Source organism: Erythrolamprus reginae, chromosome 1, assembly GCF_031021105.1.
Source record: "Erythrolamprus reginae isolate rEryReg1 chromosome 1, rEryReg1.hap1, whole genome shotgun sequence".
Lineage (NCBI taxonomy): Eukaryota > Metazoa > Chordata > Lepidosauria > Squamata > Dipsadidae > Erythrolamprus > Erythrolamprus reginae.
Window position 1 is genome coordinate 374,393,892 of NC_091950.1, and position 16,622 is coordinate 374,410,513.

The 16,622-nt window shown below is 41.0% G+C and overlaps 1 protein-coding gene across 1 annotated transcript in view; it reads right to left on the minus strand.

Moving 5' to 3' along the window:
* Positions 1-215: 215 nt before the first annotated feature.
* Positions 216-16,622, minus strand: part of FBLN7 (fibulin 7) — a 50,594-nt gene continuing 34,187 nt past the window's right edge. The window contains exons 7-8 of the mRNA XM_070741513.1: positions 8,073-8,211; positions 216-1,858 (exon numbers count right to left, since the gene is read on the minus strand). Of these exons, the coding sequence (XP_070597614.1) occupies positions 1,486-1,858; positions 8,073-8,211 (512 nt within the window). The 3' untranslated portion in view covers positions 216-1,485. The remainder of the gene's footprint in view (positions 1,859-8,072; positions 8,212-16,622) is intronic.

A 16,622-nucleotide genomic window follows, 5' to 3' on the forward strand; every position in this document is an offset into this window, starting at 1 on the left:
GCTTTATATATTTACAGACTTCTAAAATTTATTGAAGTTGTTATTGGTAGTTATGGAGAATCTTTTTTTTTAATGCACAAAAAAAGCCAGCCTGGAGACTAAATACACAATAAATTTGACAAAATAGATAGGTTTCTGTGATCCAGTTTCAAGAAGTACCTGTATATCTAAAGATAAAAAGAAAATCAAACATTCATTGAAAAATACAAAAAATGTGTTTAATAAGTGCCTTTCCCCCTACATTTCTTTGCCCAAAGAAAATATTTGAAAGGAAATAATATTTTCATTATAATAGAGTGGAATCATATTTCTGGAGGAGTCACAAACATGTGGTTATACTGTTAAATTTTTTGGCTAACAAATTAAACTAAAACTCATGCTAAATTAATGTTATTAGATTACAAAAAATAGTGTAAAATACTATTTTTGTAATGCTTTAATATTAAATGGCATTAAACGAAGTACATTATCCAGGCAGAAAAGTTATTTCCCCCCCAACCTTGCTGAAAGTTGTTCTTTCAAAGATAGAAACAGTAAGAATAAATTTCAGTTCTGGAATTACAGCATTGAATTTGTGGCAGCTGTTAATTTCTTCCAAGCTTTATGATCCTGAAGTACAACACTTCTGTTGTTGGTTAAGAAGGATTTGGTTAAGAAGAAGAATTTGGTTAAAAAGAAGAAGAATTCAAAATATATAATTTAATTATGCCATTATCAATCATTACCATTGTCATTATCATCATATGTCACACAGTCTGCCAGATGTTCAGACTGTTGGGGAAATGTGCAACCTAGTCCACTATTTCACAATCTGGACAACTTCAAGATGCTGGCTGGACAATTTTGGACATTGAAAATCCAGGTATCTTAGAGTTGCCAAGGTTGAGAAATGCTGCTCTAGTCCAATATACATTTTTTAGAAAAGAAGTCTGATAAAAATCAGATTTACCTCCATGATTTACCCATTGATAGTCATCTGTTTTCCAAGCAAATCAACATTTAATGTTACATGGCAATGTTAGAAAACAGGAATGACCTCTCTTATTGTTCTATAGATATAATATAGTTGGTTAGGTACATTATCCACAGAGGGATCCTATATCCTCCTTTCTTAGACTGGATGCAGGCAGTCTTGTTAAAGTCTGGTTGACTATATGTACAAAATGCTGCATTGGTTCACAAAGGGAAGGTTGAAACTAGATGGGGTACAAGGTGTGGCTGGAGCAACAATACTTGATAGAAAGGTTACACTGCTACTCTCCTCTTCTTTCAAAGGCTTCAGGTCATCTAAAGGTATGTGAGGATGGAAGCAGAAAGGCTACATGCCAGCAATGCTGAAAAGAAGGTGTTAATTCAGTTGAGAAAGCCAAGCCATGCTTGATGCCATTTTAAATTCTGGACTGTTTGACATGGGAGCCAATGGAGAAACTAAACAATAGTTCCTGATGAAAAATTGTTTTTCCTCCCACATTGAACCAACCTTCTTTAAAACTCATAAACTGATACAAAGATGGTAATTTTGGAAACATGTTTAGCTTGGAAGGTGCGATCCAGATACTCGGACATCTCAACCTCCACTGTTATAGTCTGAGGCCCTTGTAGCCTTTGTACCAGCATGAGTTCTCCCGTCTGTCTGTCGGAGCGTTGCATCACAAAATGTCCTCGGCTGTTTCCGCCTATAATCCCAAACCGCAAACTGTCAGGACCTGGTCGTCCAGGTGCCGAAGCAGTTGCCATGCGGAAGAGAGGAGTGGGAGTGGCGAGATTGGATGGCAGCGGGAGGTAATGGAAGGAGATTGTCTTGGGGGCTTGATGGCATGTTCTGCTGTCCATGGGACACGGATTCCGTTCACACTGACTATGAAGAAAAGTAAAGTAAACAGCAATAGGGTTTGGTTAAGAAGAATAATTCAAAAGGTATAATTTGATTATGCCATTATCATTATCAATCATTACCCTTGTCATTATTATGGTATGTCACACAGTCTACCAGAAGTTCAGACTGGATTTGGCAATTTTGTCTACCTGTCCTGTTGAAGGACCTGGGCTAGGCAGGTGTGGATGTTTGATGGTCATACAGACATCACCACAGGATGTAAGCATTCCGAGTAAAGCTGCCTTTTGTAATCGACAGAGGGTGAATTTTCCAATGTCGATGGTGTTTAGCTGGTGCTTCAGTTATTTTGGGATTGCACCTATGTGCGCCACTATTGGTACAACCTTTGCTTAGTTTTGCTACAGTCGTTCTAGGTCTTTGTATTTTGATATCTTCTCCATTTTTTTCCTGTTCTGGTATCTCCAGACTATTTTGTCTTTATTGTTGACAATTGTTAAATCTGGGATGTTATATGGCAGGTGCCTATCGGTCACAATTCAAGGTGTTGGTTATTACCTTTAAAGCCTTACATGGCTCAGGGCCAGAGTATCTTTGAGACCGCCTTCTACCACATATACCTCCCAGCGACTGGTAAGAGCCCACAGGGCTGGTCTTCTTCGGGTCCTGTTAGTTAGTCAGTTGGTGGGCCTATGGGAGACAGCCTTCTCTGCAGCATCTCTGACTCTCTGGAATCAGCTACCTCCTGAGATCCATACTACCTCTATCTTACTGGCATTCTGGAAAGCTGAAAAGACCTGGCTTTTCCGACAGGCCTGGGACCATTGACCTCAGGGGGATGTGGCCCATGAATGTATGGAGGACTTTAACTATTTTAAATTGTAATGTCTTTTATATTGACCTATATCTGTTTTTACTGTGAGCCACCCTGACTCCCTAGAACAGTGATGGCAAACCTATGGCACAGGTGGCACACAGAGCCATATCTGCTGTCACATGAGCCGTTGCCCTAGCTCAGCTCCAATGTGCATATCTGTGCTAGCCAGCTGATTTTTGGCTCACACAGAGGCTCTGGAAGGGCAGTTTTGGCTTCTAGAGAGCCTCCAGAGGGATGGGGGAGTGCGTTTTTACCTTGCCCCAGCTCCAGGGAAGCCTTTGGAGCCTGGGGAGGGTGAAACACAAGCCTACTGGGCCCACCAGTAGTTGGGAATCAGGCCATTTCTAGTCTCCAAAGGGCCTCCAGGGGGTGGGGGAAGTTGTTTTCGCTCTCCCCAGGCATTGAATTATGGGAGTGGGCTCTCACACATGCACAATAGCTCTTTTGGCACCTGAGGCATCACTCCCTAGAGAGTTGGGCAGCATAGAAACGAATAAAATAAACGAATAAAATAAAGTCATCCAAGAAACTTTTTCAGTTTCCAGATATCTATAAATATTTGGGAAGTGATTTGCCCTTTTTGGGGGGCTAAGAGACAATGACCAGTCCAAGGTCACCCAAGTGTTTTCATGCCTAAAGCAGGATTAGAACTCACAGCCTCTTGGTTTCTGGTTTAGTGCCTTAACCACTACACCAAACTGACTCCCAAAATTTTTTAATGGAGTATTCCTTCAAATCACTGTTTACTCTTGGTCTCTGCCTGGACTAGTCTCTGCAGTTATTTTAGCAAACTTTCAGAAGTAGTTTGCCATTGCTTTCTTCCTAGGGTGAAGAGACAGTGACTAACTCAAGGTCACCCAACTGGCTTTATATCAAAGGCAGGATTAGAACTCATGGTCTCCTGGTTTCTAATCTTGTGCCTTAACCGCCATAAAAACTAGTTCTCTTATTCCTTTACTAGGACCGCCCAAATGGACTTATTTCAGAGAGAAACCAAAGCGAGGCAGGAAAATTCAAGAATTGCAATTTCAACTTTTTCTGCTTCCTCATCACTTCCTTTTCATATAACTTTGATGGTGAGTACTGTAACACTTGAGAGCTTTCACATTCCTTTAGAGACACACTTGGGGAACAAAGTTTTATAATAGATGGATGTGTCAAAGATCTTATTATAACTGGGCATAGCATTTATCTAGTCATTAGAAATGAATGGGGATAATGATTCTCCTTATTATCAAAACAGAAACACAATCCTCCTTATGTGGATATTTGTAAATAGGGAATATACTTGTGCCAGATGTTATATTTTTAGATTAACGGACATAAAAGCAGGCTTTGTTTACAAGATTTCTGATCTAGCAAAGGAATTTATGTGTACAAAACTATTTCCATCTGTGGAATGGCAGCAATACCAGATTAAAACATTGAGATAGGAATAAAAAAAGTTATATTTGGATAGAATTTGAGCATATGATTATGCCCTTCCTTTAAGGATCAATGGGTACCAGTGACTGGATAAACATTTGTATTTATCTGATAGGAACACAACATCCTCCCCACTCCAAATAGTTTCTATTTAGAATTAGGAAGCTGTCCAATTTCACTAGGAATACAACAGTGGGGTCAGAAAAATTATCTCTAATAACCTCTTTTGTGTAGTAGTTCTAAATTTGGAGGATCTTTCATGAAGTATGGTTGCTGGGATGCTACACATCTCCCTAACATTTGTCTTCTTCTCTGGCTAAAACATAGATTTTCAGTAGATCAGAATAAAATGGTCTGAAAAAATAATTAAATACAACCTCCACAATATTACATTATATTTGAATTCTTGTTAAATTAACAATTTTATTTCTGGCCTAATAACACAGGTTTTCTAAGATAGCAATGATTTAGCCAGATGTGTTAAAGTAAAAAAAGAAAATAAAGTTCTTTTAAAGCCAGTTGATGCCAAAGCCAGAAGTTGAGTCATAAGGTTAGCTCTCTTACCAAAATCAATGAAACTTAAAGGTTTTAATTTAATTTCATTTAATTTATTAGATTTGCATGCTGCCCCTCTCCGAGGACTATTTCACATTAGCTGATTTGTAGCAAAGATGCTGTCGAAACCTAAACAAAGCTGCATTTTCACCATTTGGCTAGGATGACTCACTAAGGCATGATCTATTTTGGCCACATATCAAAGAAGACATAACAAATAATCTCACTGACCAGAGGGAAAATGTTTATACAGAATAATCCAAGAAACAAATTGTAAATTTTTCTGGTCTATTATCAAACAAGTAAAAATAACTTCATCGTCAAGTTATTGATTTTAATCTTAGCTTTACAAAGCATTTCAGAATTACTAAGGATTTCCTGTCAAGTCATTATTTCCCCGTTCCTCTTTATTTTTTCTGTTACTGAAGAATCCAACTAGCAACTAGAGATTATCACAGTAGAGCAGGTAATGAATGTCTATGTCAGTGATGGCGAACCTATGGCATGGGTGCCTTAGGTGGCACACGAAGCCATATCTGCTGGCATGCGAGCCGTTGCCCTAGCTCAGCTCCAATGTGCATATCTGTGCCAGCCAGCTGATTTTTGGCTCGCACAGAGGCACGGAGGCACGGAGGGCAGTTTTGGCTTCTAGAGAGCCTCCAGAGGGAAGCCTTTGAAACCTGGGAAGGGTGAAACACGAGCCTACTAGACCCATCAGAAGTTGGGAAACAGGCCATTTCCGGCCTCTGGAGGGTTTCCGGGAAGCGGGGAAAGCTGTTTTCATTTCATTTTCATTTTATTGGATTTGTATGCCGCCCCTCTCCGTAGACTCGGGGCGGCTAACAACAGTGGTAAAAACAACATGCGACAATCCAATACTAAAGAAGCTAAAAACCCTTATTTTAAAACCAATCATTCATACAAACGTACCATACATAAATTGTGGAAGCCTAGGGGGAAAGAATATCTTAATTCCCCCATGCCTGACGACAAAGATGGGTTTTAAGAAGCTTGCGAAAGGCAAGAAGGGTGGGGGCTATTCTAATCTCTGGGGGGAGTTGGTTCCAGAGGGCCAGGGCCGCCACAGAGAAGGCTCTTCCCCTGGGTCCCGCCAAACGACATTGTTTAGTTGACGGGACCTGGAGAAGGCCAACTCTGTGGGACCTAATTGGTCGCTGGGATTCGTGCGGCAGAAGGCGGTCCTGGAGATAACCTCCCCGGCACTGAATTATGGGTGTGGGCACTGTCGCATGTACATGCTCTTTCAGCACCCAAGGCAAAAAAGGATCCCAATCACTGGTCTATGTAGTGAGGCAGTGCATGGAGTTTCAGCCATACATTCTTTCTTCTTTCTTTTAAAGTGGCAGAGTAATTATTACTTGTGACTGCCATATTCCTGAATTTTCATTAATTGGCCAATGCTGATTGTCTTAAATATGTTTGGGTGATTACTGGAAAAGCACTTGCTTTAATGATTTATCTCTTATCCATTTTATTATTTTATTTTTAATTCATAATCACTAATTGATTTTTCCCTAGGAGCATGAACAGATAATAACGAGCAAAGGAAACGCCTCTAATGAGCTACTTCAAAAGAAATGAATTAGGAGGAAGCTTCTACTTCAAAGAACTGTAGCCCTGACAAATCTCAGAAGAGTTGCTGAAAGTGAAATCAAATACGGTAATGTCTTTAAAAAGTGGAATAGTAGCCTTTTCTTATTAACTGCCTATACGTGAGAACGACATTGTGACATTTTAAAAATGCCAAATGCATCCACAGACCTCAAACTGCCCACCCATGAGGTAGTGAAATTACATTGGAAATTATAAATGATGTCTGAGTAACCACTCAAAGCTCCTCCATTGGTTGACTTCTGACTGACTATATCTTCGGTCAGAAGTCAACCAATGGAGAAGCTTTGAGTGGTTATTCAGCATTTAAAAGCCACGATTTAATAATTGTGTTTTGAATTATCTTTGAATTATCTTCGGGACTGCCTTCTGCCGCACGAATCCCAGTGACCAATTAGGTCCCACAGAGTTGGCCTTCTCCGGGTCCTGTCGACTAAACAATGCTGTCTGGCAGGACCCAGGGGAAGAGCCTTCTCTGTGGCGGCCCCAACCCTCTGGAATCAACTCCCCCCAGAGATTAGGACTGCCCCCAACCTACTTGCCTTTCAAAAGCTCCTGAAGACCCACATATGTTGACAGGCATGGGGAAACTGATATACCCCTAGCTATTATGGTTTTATGTATGGTCTGTTAGGTTGTGTGATTGTTTTTTATAATAAGGGTTTTAAATTGTTCTTTTTAGCATTAGATTTGTACATTGTGTATTGTTGTTGTGAACCACTCCGAGTCTTCGGAGAGGGCGGCATACAAATCTAATATATTATTATTACAGTATTATTATTATTATTATTATTATTATTATTACTACTACTACTACTACTACTACTACTACTATTACTATTACTATTATTAATTAACAGGAAGAGAGCATATGACACTTGTATTTTTATAATGGTAGCCAGTTGTGACAGATATACACTTTTTAAAAAATGGCTTAATGCAGATTTCTGCTGTGGAAGCAGTTTTTCCACATTTTTGTTTCTCTGTGGTTGAGAACAACTGGAGTTGTAATCTAATTCATCTGAAAGGCACCATTTGTATTTGTATTTGTATTTACTAGATTTGTATGCCGCCCCTCTCCGAAGACTCGGGGCGTCTAACAACAATAAAAAAGACAATGTAAACAAATCTAATATTAAAAATAATCTAAAAAAACCCAATTTAAAGAACCAACCATACATACAAGCATACCATGTATAAATTCTATAAGCCTAGGGGGAAGGGAAAATTTCAATTCCCCCATGCCTGACGACAGAGGTGGGTTTTAAGGAGCTTGCGAAAGGCAAGGAGGGTGGGGGAAACTCTGATATCTGGGGGGAGCTGGTTCCAGAGGGTCGGGGCCGCCATAGAGAAGGCTCTTCTCCTGGGTCCCGCCCAACAACATTGTTTAGTTGATGGGACCCGGAGAAGGCCAACTCTGTGGGACCTAACCGGTCGTTGGGATTCGTGCGGCAGAAGGCGGTCCCGGAGATATTCTGGTCCGATGCCATGTTGGGGAAAACTCATTTCTCATTAGAGCAAGAGCATTGAGACTTATGTATAGTGCTGTACACCATTCTCTTAGCATTTTACAGAACCAGCATATTGCAATCCAGTTCCTCATTTTACTGACCTCAAACGGATGGAAAACTGAGTCAACCTTGAGCCAGTCAGGATCGAACCGCTGATTGTGGCCAGAGTTTGCCTGCAATATTACATTCTAACCATTGCGCCACCAGGGCTTTTTGATGGGAGGGAGATGTTACTTACAAGGGAGATGTTTTCACATAGCTCACATTTCCAGCAGACTGGGGACACTCTGGCTTGACACACCGAAAGCTTCCCCCGATGTTAATGCATGTTGTTCCCCTATTGCAGCTGTGCAATGAGAGTGCGCATTCATCTATATCTGCAAGGTAAACGGAAGAGTGAGCGATAGAAAAATAGATTCAACTCTTTTGAGGTTAGCAGAGGGTCAATTCAAACAGAAACACAGACGTTGCCTTATAGGGAGTGAGATTAATGGTCCATCAAGTTTTGTAGGTGAAATGAAGGAGACTCAGACAAGAAGTACAAGATGGTTCCGAAGGAGACTCAGACAAGAAGTACAAGATGGTTCCGTTTATTCAGCTCTTCCGCAAGTGACTTCAGCAAGGAACGCATCTGAGCTGTCAGTGTCAAAACAGCCCTATTTATACTTTAAAGGCTCGCGCCTAAAAGAAACGGCCGTGCGTCTTAGCCAATCAGACGCGGCCAAGGTTTATTCATAGTTAGGAACAGTATTTACAAAATCTTTCTTTTACAGAGTTTTACATTGGTTATACAGACTTAACACCCCTCCCTCATTAGTTGAGTCAAACTGTCAATCAGTGAGCCAAGTGACGTAGTCCTCCAATCGATCTGGCCGGCGTGACGTGCGCTCAGACCTGCGCAGATCATTACCGGCTGGTATGTCTATGGTGGAGGTTGGCTCGCTGTTGTCTCCTGTCCGCGGCTGGGCCCAAGTTGGGGCTCTGGCCTGCGGAGATGAGTATGCTGGTGGCACACCGTGCCCTGAAGAGGAGGAAGGCTCGGCGTCGCTGGAGGATGCATCTGGCCGTGGTAAGTCCTTTTGTAATTCCAAAAGTTCGAGTTGCGAATTAGTGTCTGCTTGGGGGGAAGAATTTCCGTTAGCGGCCGGCTCTCCATTTGGTGTTATGCGCCCTCTTAAATGATCGATGTGCCGCCTCCATGTGCGGCCATCTTCCAATTGAACTACATAAGATTTTGGGGCTGTTTGTTGCATTATTTTTCCTTTCAGCCAACTCAACCCCCCGTCAAAATTTCTAGCAAAAACAAGTTGCCCTAGGTACATACTTCTTTCAGGTGCTATACATGTTTCATCATTTACATTTTGAGTACAATAACAAGGGTGCAACCTGTCCAGGGGGGACCTTATTTTTCGACCCATTAAAATCTCTGCTGGGCTTTTGTTTGTGATGGAATTTGGGGTGATATGCTGCATTAATAGAAATTGATCTAATTTGTGTTGTATTTCCCCTGGGCCTGCCCTGCGCAAGGCTTCTTTGGCCACACGTACGTAACGTTCTGCAAGGCCATTAACCCATGGTGAGTAAGGGGATGTGAGTGCGTGTCTGACCCCTAGGTTGCTTAAAAAACACTCAAATTGTCTGGCAGTCAATTGTGGCCCGTTATCTGAAACTAGGATGTCTGGGCACCCATGTGTGGCAAACAAGTGATATAATGCCTTAATGGTGGCACAAGTAGTAATGTTTTGCATAGCAATGATTTCCACCCATCTGGAGAAGGCGTCTACCACAATTAAAAAGTTTTGAGTTCCAATAGGCCCTGCGAAGTCAATGTGAATGCGGGACCATGGCCCAGTGGGTCTTTCCCATTCCAGAGGTGTTGTTTTCGGGGGATTGGGTCGTGACTCCTGGCAAGGGTCACAGTTTGCTACCCATTGCTCAATGTCCCTATCTAAACCTGGCCACCACAAGTAACCCCTGGCCAAACCCTTCATTCTAACAATGCCTGGGTGGCCAGCATGCAACATACTTAGTACCTTCTGTTTTAATGTATTGGGGATGACCACCCTGTCACCCCATAACACGCATCCCTTCAAGTAGGATAATTCCAACCTCTTTGATTTAAAATCTGACAATCCAGTTTCCTCAGAGTCTCCCAACCATCCTTTTTGAATACAATTGATTACTCTTAACAATAGTGAATCCCTTTTAGTGTGCTCAGCCACCTCTTTGGCAGTGGTCAGGCAGTTCTCCTCAAGGTCTATTAGTAAAACATCCTCTGTGGGGGTTGGATCTGAGACTAACTCGGGCATGGGGCATCTGCTTAGGCCGTCAGCATGGTTTATTGATTTCCCCCCCTTATGTGTTAGTTGATATTGATACCCTGACAGGAATAGAGCCCATCTTATTAATCTAGGGGACATGAAGGGAGGAGTTGGTTTGTTGGAAGCTAGAAGACCAAGCAGGGGTTTGTGATCTGTTATTAGTTCAAAACTCCTCCCACACAGATAGTAGTGAAATTTCTTAACGCTAGAGACTAGGGCCAATGCCTCTTTGTCTAATTGGCTGTAATTTCTCTCGGCCATGGACAATGTTTTAGAAAAGAAGGCGATGGGGGCCTCTGTATTGTTTGGCATTATGTGAGCTAGTACTCCACCAACCCCATACGCCGAAGCGTCGCACGTGAGCCTTATGGGCAAAGTTGAGCTATATTGAACCACTACGCTTTTAGAGGTCAATAACTGTTTTATTTTATGAAAAGCTTCGCGCTCCATTGTGCCCCAGGTCCAGGGAATTCCCTTCTGCAGCAGTCGGTGTAGCGGTTCTGCTGCCGTTGCCTTCTGTTTCAGAAAAACAGAATAAAAATTAAGAAGGCCCAGAAATGCTTGGAGTTCCGTCTTATTATTTGGCTCGGGTGCTTTGGTTATGGCCTCTAATTTATCTGCTGTGGGGTGTATTCCCTCACTGTCTATTCTATAGCCCAGAAATTCTATGCTATTGGCTCCCCACACACATTTGTCTGGTTTTACTTTTAACCCCTTAGCTTGAAGTCTAGCCAACACCTCTCTAATGCGCATGTTTAATTCTGCTTGGTTTTTTCCTGATATAAATATATCGTCAAAATATGGGGTGGTTCCTTTTATACCTGCTAATAATCGTTCCATGAAACTTTGGAAAATGCCTGGGGCGGTACTGACCCCAAATTGCAGGCGGGTGCACCTGAAAGCACCCCTGTGGGTCACTATGGTCTGGGCCAGGGATGTGGCCTCATCGACCGGAAGCTGTTGGTACGCTTGCGCCAGGTCGATTTTTGAAAAGACTCTCCCTTCCTCCAGGGAATGTAGCAACTGTTGGACTACTGGGATTGGGTAAGGATGGTGTTGAAGGGCTTTATTGATAGTGGCTTTGTAGTCTGCACAGACCCTTAAGGAGCCATCAGGTTTAACTGGAGTGACTATGGGGGTTTCCCATGGCCCTTGTTCTACAGGGACTAAGATGCCCTGGGCAATAAGTTTGTCCAATTGGATGTCTAATTTAGGTAATAGCGGTAGGGGTACCCTGCGAGGCTTAAGTCTGACTGGGGGTACCTTGGGATCTAGAGAGAAGGAGATAGGGGCCCCATTATAGGTGCCCAAAGTAGGGCTGAAAACCTCAGGAAATTCTTGGATAAAGTTAGGAATATCAGATTCAGCATTTATATGACAAAGACCCAGTATTTCAATTCCCAAAGGAGACATCCATGTTAGCCCCAGGAGGGAGTGTTTGGCTCCCTCAACCACGATCAGAGGAAGAGAATATTTACAATTTTTAAATTTTACAGGCACATCTACTTTCCCCAAAACAGGTATGACATTACCTTGAAAATCCCTTATTACTAAAGTTGAGTTAGCAAAGTCAGTTTTAAGAAAATTTGGCATATACATTTTGAATTTGTCCCAAGGCATGATAGAATGCTTAGACCCTGTGTCTAATTCTAGGTTACAGGGTTTGTTATTTAAAAGTAGCGAGATGATAATCTTGTTCCCTCCTTTAGTAGTTGCGCAATTTACGTAAGTTTGTGCTTTACCTCGTGCGTAGTCACGGTTAGCGGTGGAGTCGTTTCTGCGATTGAAGCCTCTGGAAAATTTGTTGTCCCGCGGTTGTTGTGCCTGGTTGTTGAAACGTTGTTGGCGGGGTGTAGAGAAGGACTCCTCTGGGAGGGGCGCTCTGCAAGCCTCGGCGATGTGCCCGCGTCGATTGCAGCGGCGGCAAATGGCGTCCCTGAAGGGGCAGCGCTGTCGTGGGTGATTTCCTCGGCAGCCGGGGCATGGGTTGGATGGACGTTGGTATCTGGGTTGTCTGGCGTGCTCGGACGGCAGCAGGAGGCAGGTGTCGTCGTCCGTGGCAGCTGGGCTGAGGTCATCAGGGGTTTCGGCGCGGGAAACAGCGACGGAGATTTTGGAGACGATTTCCTTCTTTTCGTGTTCTTTTAGTTCTTTGGCGGCCGCGTCAGCTACTTCGGCTGTTTGGGCCAACTTGATAACCGACTGAAGCGTTGGGTCATCTTCTGTCAGGATTTTATTTCGTACCGTCGCATTCTTCATTCCAAAAATCAGAGCGTCTGTGAGGCGAGCTTCTGGGCTGTCAAATTTGCACTTTGACAGTACTGTGCGAAGCCGCGTGGCAAACTGATTGATTGTCTCTGACTCACGCTGGGTCATCCTAGAAAATTGATGTCTGTAGACTACGGCAGGCTTCGTTGGTTTGAAGTGGTTGGCGAGTCTTGCTTGGAGGTCGTCCCATGGAACGGATTTAGCCGGGAGCGGGTCGGTGAGTGTTTGGACGAGGTCAAAGATTTCCGTCCCGCAATAATTCAAGAAGATCGCCCGCTTTCTGTCGTCTTCGGCTTCTCCCATTCCTGCCGCTTCTAGGAAGATTTCAAATTTCGCCATGTAGGCGTCCCAGGACGACTTCTCGGGGTCGAAGTAGTCGGGAGCCCGGCCGATCTGGAGGTGATTCATGCTTGACTCGTGGATTCTTCGTTCTCTCGTCGCCAGTGAAATGAAGGAGACTCAGACAAGAAGTACAAGATGGTTCCGAAGGAGACTCAGACAAGAAGTACAAGATGGTTCCGTTTATTCAGCTCTTCCGCAAGTGACTTCAGCAAGGAACGCATCTGAGCTGTCAGTGTCAAAACAGCCCTATTTATACTTTAAAGGCTCGCGCCTAAAAGAAACGGCCGTGCGTCTTAGCCAATCAGACGCGGCCAAGGTTTATTCATAGTTAGGAACAGTATTTACAAAATCTTTCTTTTACAGAGTTTTACATTGGTTATACAGACTTAACAGTAGGGTCCATATTGACGGGCTGGATTCCAGGCAGAATTCTTGCACTGTCCTATCGGGAGCTGCCAAAGGCTAAGCCTGAGAGCTTTTTGATGTAAACCCATAGAAGTCAAATATACTGGACCATGGCTGAGAATTTGCTGCCAGAATTTCCATTGCCAGACCTAACAAAAACATGTGCTGTGTGAATGGACAAGTTGCTAACCTTTTCTCCTCTCCCATGTTCAGTACAGAGTATTAGACATCCCCACACCATCCAGTGGAGATGATCTCACTACTTCCTGAGGCACTTTCATACATCCCCTTTCCAGAACAAGACTAATGCTCAAGTAAACTTTTATCACAGTTAAGTGACCTAATTGTTCATCACATCATCACCATCAACAACAGCAGATTAGAGAATTCAGAATCACTTCTACAAACTTCTACTAGCTGGAAAAGCACCTTGGATAGATCTCATAGCATTTTTCTTTTTTCTTTTTTTAGCTGCATACTTTATATATAATTGCTTTTAACTGTACTTGTTGCCTCATTTTATTTGACTTCTATGGATTTTATCTGAGTGTTGATGAAAACCCCTTTAAATCTAGTCTTTCTGTAGCATCACATTTTCCACATCAAGGCTGTAATTGGACTGTGGGTAAAGGGCTAAAGGCTGCAATCCATAGAAGAGTTTGTGTGAGCAAAATTAAAACTGAATTCCGTCTAACTAATAGAATTCCTCACCCATCCCTCATTTAATTATTTCCTCTCTGATTTAGACAACTTTTGGATGTTTGTGGGATGACATCTAAGATTTTTATGAGATATAAGTTGCATTAATATGTGCACTTTAGTTTTATATTGAGGCTAAAACATTTTAGCATTACATAAGAAATATATAGCTTTCTAAAAATAGTAATAACTTTAAGTAATGGAAAAAAAATGCGGCAGGAATCAGCAGGGTAAGTTTACATAAGACATAATTACTTCTTATTTATATCAGAGAGTTCCAAATTTTAAGGCTGCCAAAACATTTGGTCTTTTAAGAGCTTATTGTAGGGCAGTGATGGCGAACCTATGGCATGGGTGCTACAGGTGGCACGTGGAGCCATATCTATATATTTGTGCCAGCCAGCTGATTTTTGACTCACACAGAGACTCTGGGAGGGCATTTCTGTCTTCCAGAGAGCCTCTGGGGGGATGAGGGAGAGCGTTTTTACCCTCCCTGGCTTCAGGAAAGCCTTTGGAGCCTGGGGAAGGCAAAACATGAGCCTACTGGGCCCACCAGAAGTTGGGAAACAGGCCATTTCTGGCCTCCAGGAGATGGGGAAAGCTGTTTTCGCCCTCCTCAGGCACTGAATTATGGGTGTGGGCACTCACACATGTACAATAAGGTGTGTGCATGCTCTTTCGGCACCTGAGGAAGAAAAGGTTCACCACCACTATTGTAGGGAATCTTCTGAAGTTCTGCAGGTTATGGTGCATGAGTAGTGGCTTAGGGGCATCTTCAGCGAAGTGATAAGCATTAAGATGACAACACTAATATGGTTAAATTTCTACTTTTTAATGTGTCACACACATACAAAAAGTAGGTGGAGCTTCGATTGCACAGTCACAACTGCCAAATTAACAATTTTTACTCCCCCATTTCCTCTTGGTGGATTCTCTTGGAAGGCTTGTGTGCTCAGAAATGGCTGCCAGAGTGGATGTGGCCAACCACAAAACACTTAGACATGCAGAAGACACATGGATCCTGTAACCACCGTTCTTTAACGTGTCAGCAATCATTTGTGGTGGGTTTTCTTTTTTTGGAAGATGAATATTGTTCCATCCACCATTTTATTTTTGAGAATGGCTGGGACTTCGAGGTATTCTTAGGGACAAAGATGCTTTCTTAATAAAAAAGAAAGATGCTACATTCAGATTTACATAGAGCAGGAACATTAAAAAAAAAATCAGGATGGTAGCCCAGCCCCCTTTTACATATGTCCTATACATGTAAAAAAAAAAGAGTGGGTCTTGGTGTGGTCAACTGACATCTGTCATGGCCAAATTACTTTGAATGGCATGTATGTGTGTTGTCTGGATTGATTGAGTTATGGGTTTTTAAGTGGGGTTTATAGTTTTAAATTTTCTATATTTGACTTATTTTTTACTGTGTTTGTATTTTTATATTGTTGTAAGCCACCCTGAGCCCTTCGGGATAGGGCGGCATAGAAGTTGAATGACATAAAATAAATTAAAATAAATTAAAATAAATTAAAATAAATAAAAATAAAAATAAAATAAAATAAAATAAAAAAATAAACAAAACAAAATAAAATAAAATAAATTAAATTAAATTAAAAAATAAAATAAAATAAAATAAATATGAAATGAAAAATAATAAAATAAAATAATAAAATAAAATAAAATAAAATAAATAATAAAATAAATAAAATAAATAAAATAAATAAAATAAATAAAATAAATAAAATAAATAAAATAAATAAAATAAATAAAATAAATAAAATAAATAAAATAAATAAAATAAATAAAATAAATAAAATAAATAAATAAAATAAAATAAATAAAGCAAATAAAATAAATAAAATAAATAAAATAAAATAATAAAATAATAATAATAATAAAATAAAAATAAATAAATAAATCTCCCTCCCCCCACCAGTCTCTTGTAGTATGAAATCTAAAGCAGTTTTCAATCAATTTTCAAAGCATGTACAATCTTATTATACATGATGTTGGCATACATGTACATAAGAAAAAGCAAACTGAGACAGTTGGATCTTATGTATACAAAGTGATGACACCATGGGACGATTTTCTATGCATGAGAGAATGAATATAAGAAAAACCTGGCTGGTGTTGTGTTCAGCCAATAGGCAGCCTAATGTCTCTTAGAGAGCATAACCAGAAGAACAGAATGTATATAGTTTCTCAAGCAAATTATTAAACCACCAATTTATGGCAGATAATGTCTTTATTTAGCTGTTTTGTACATAATATATGTAATCCTTTTATTCATCCCAAATCTTTTTTGGCATAATTTTAGGAATTGATCCCAAACTCTTGTACAATATTATGATTAAAGGGGAATAAATTTTCCTTCTTCACGTTTTCTACCCATTTTACTGATCTCTCAAGTTAATTTTCTTTTAGCGTAAGATAAAAGTACTTCTCTGCCAGAGCTCCTATCATATCACAATTACATTTTTAACAAACCATTTGTGCTTCCTCAACACTTTTTGCTCCTACTGTAAAAATGCTTGACCAAGGAAAGGTGTATAGATTAAAATGGTTAAAACTTTTTAAATGGTTAAAAGAAAATTCTCAAGTGATTGCTAAGAATTTTAAAGCTAGTTAAATTCAGGCCATTGCCCTAAGACACATTTAAAGGAAGAAATTGAATCAACACTAAGATTACGGGTAACTCATTTCTCTCATCATTTGAAGTCAATTTTCCACAGCAGCCCGGGAACAGAGCA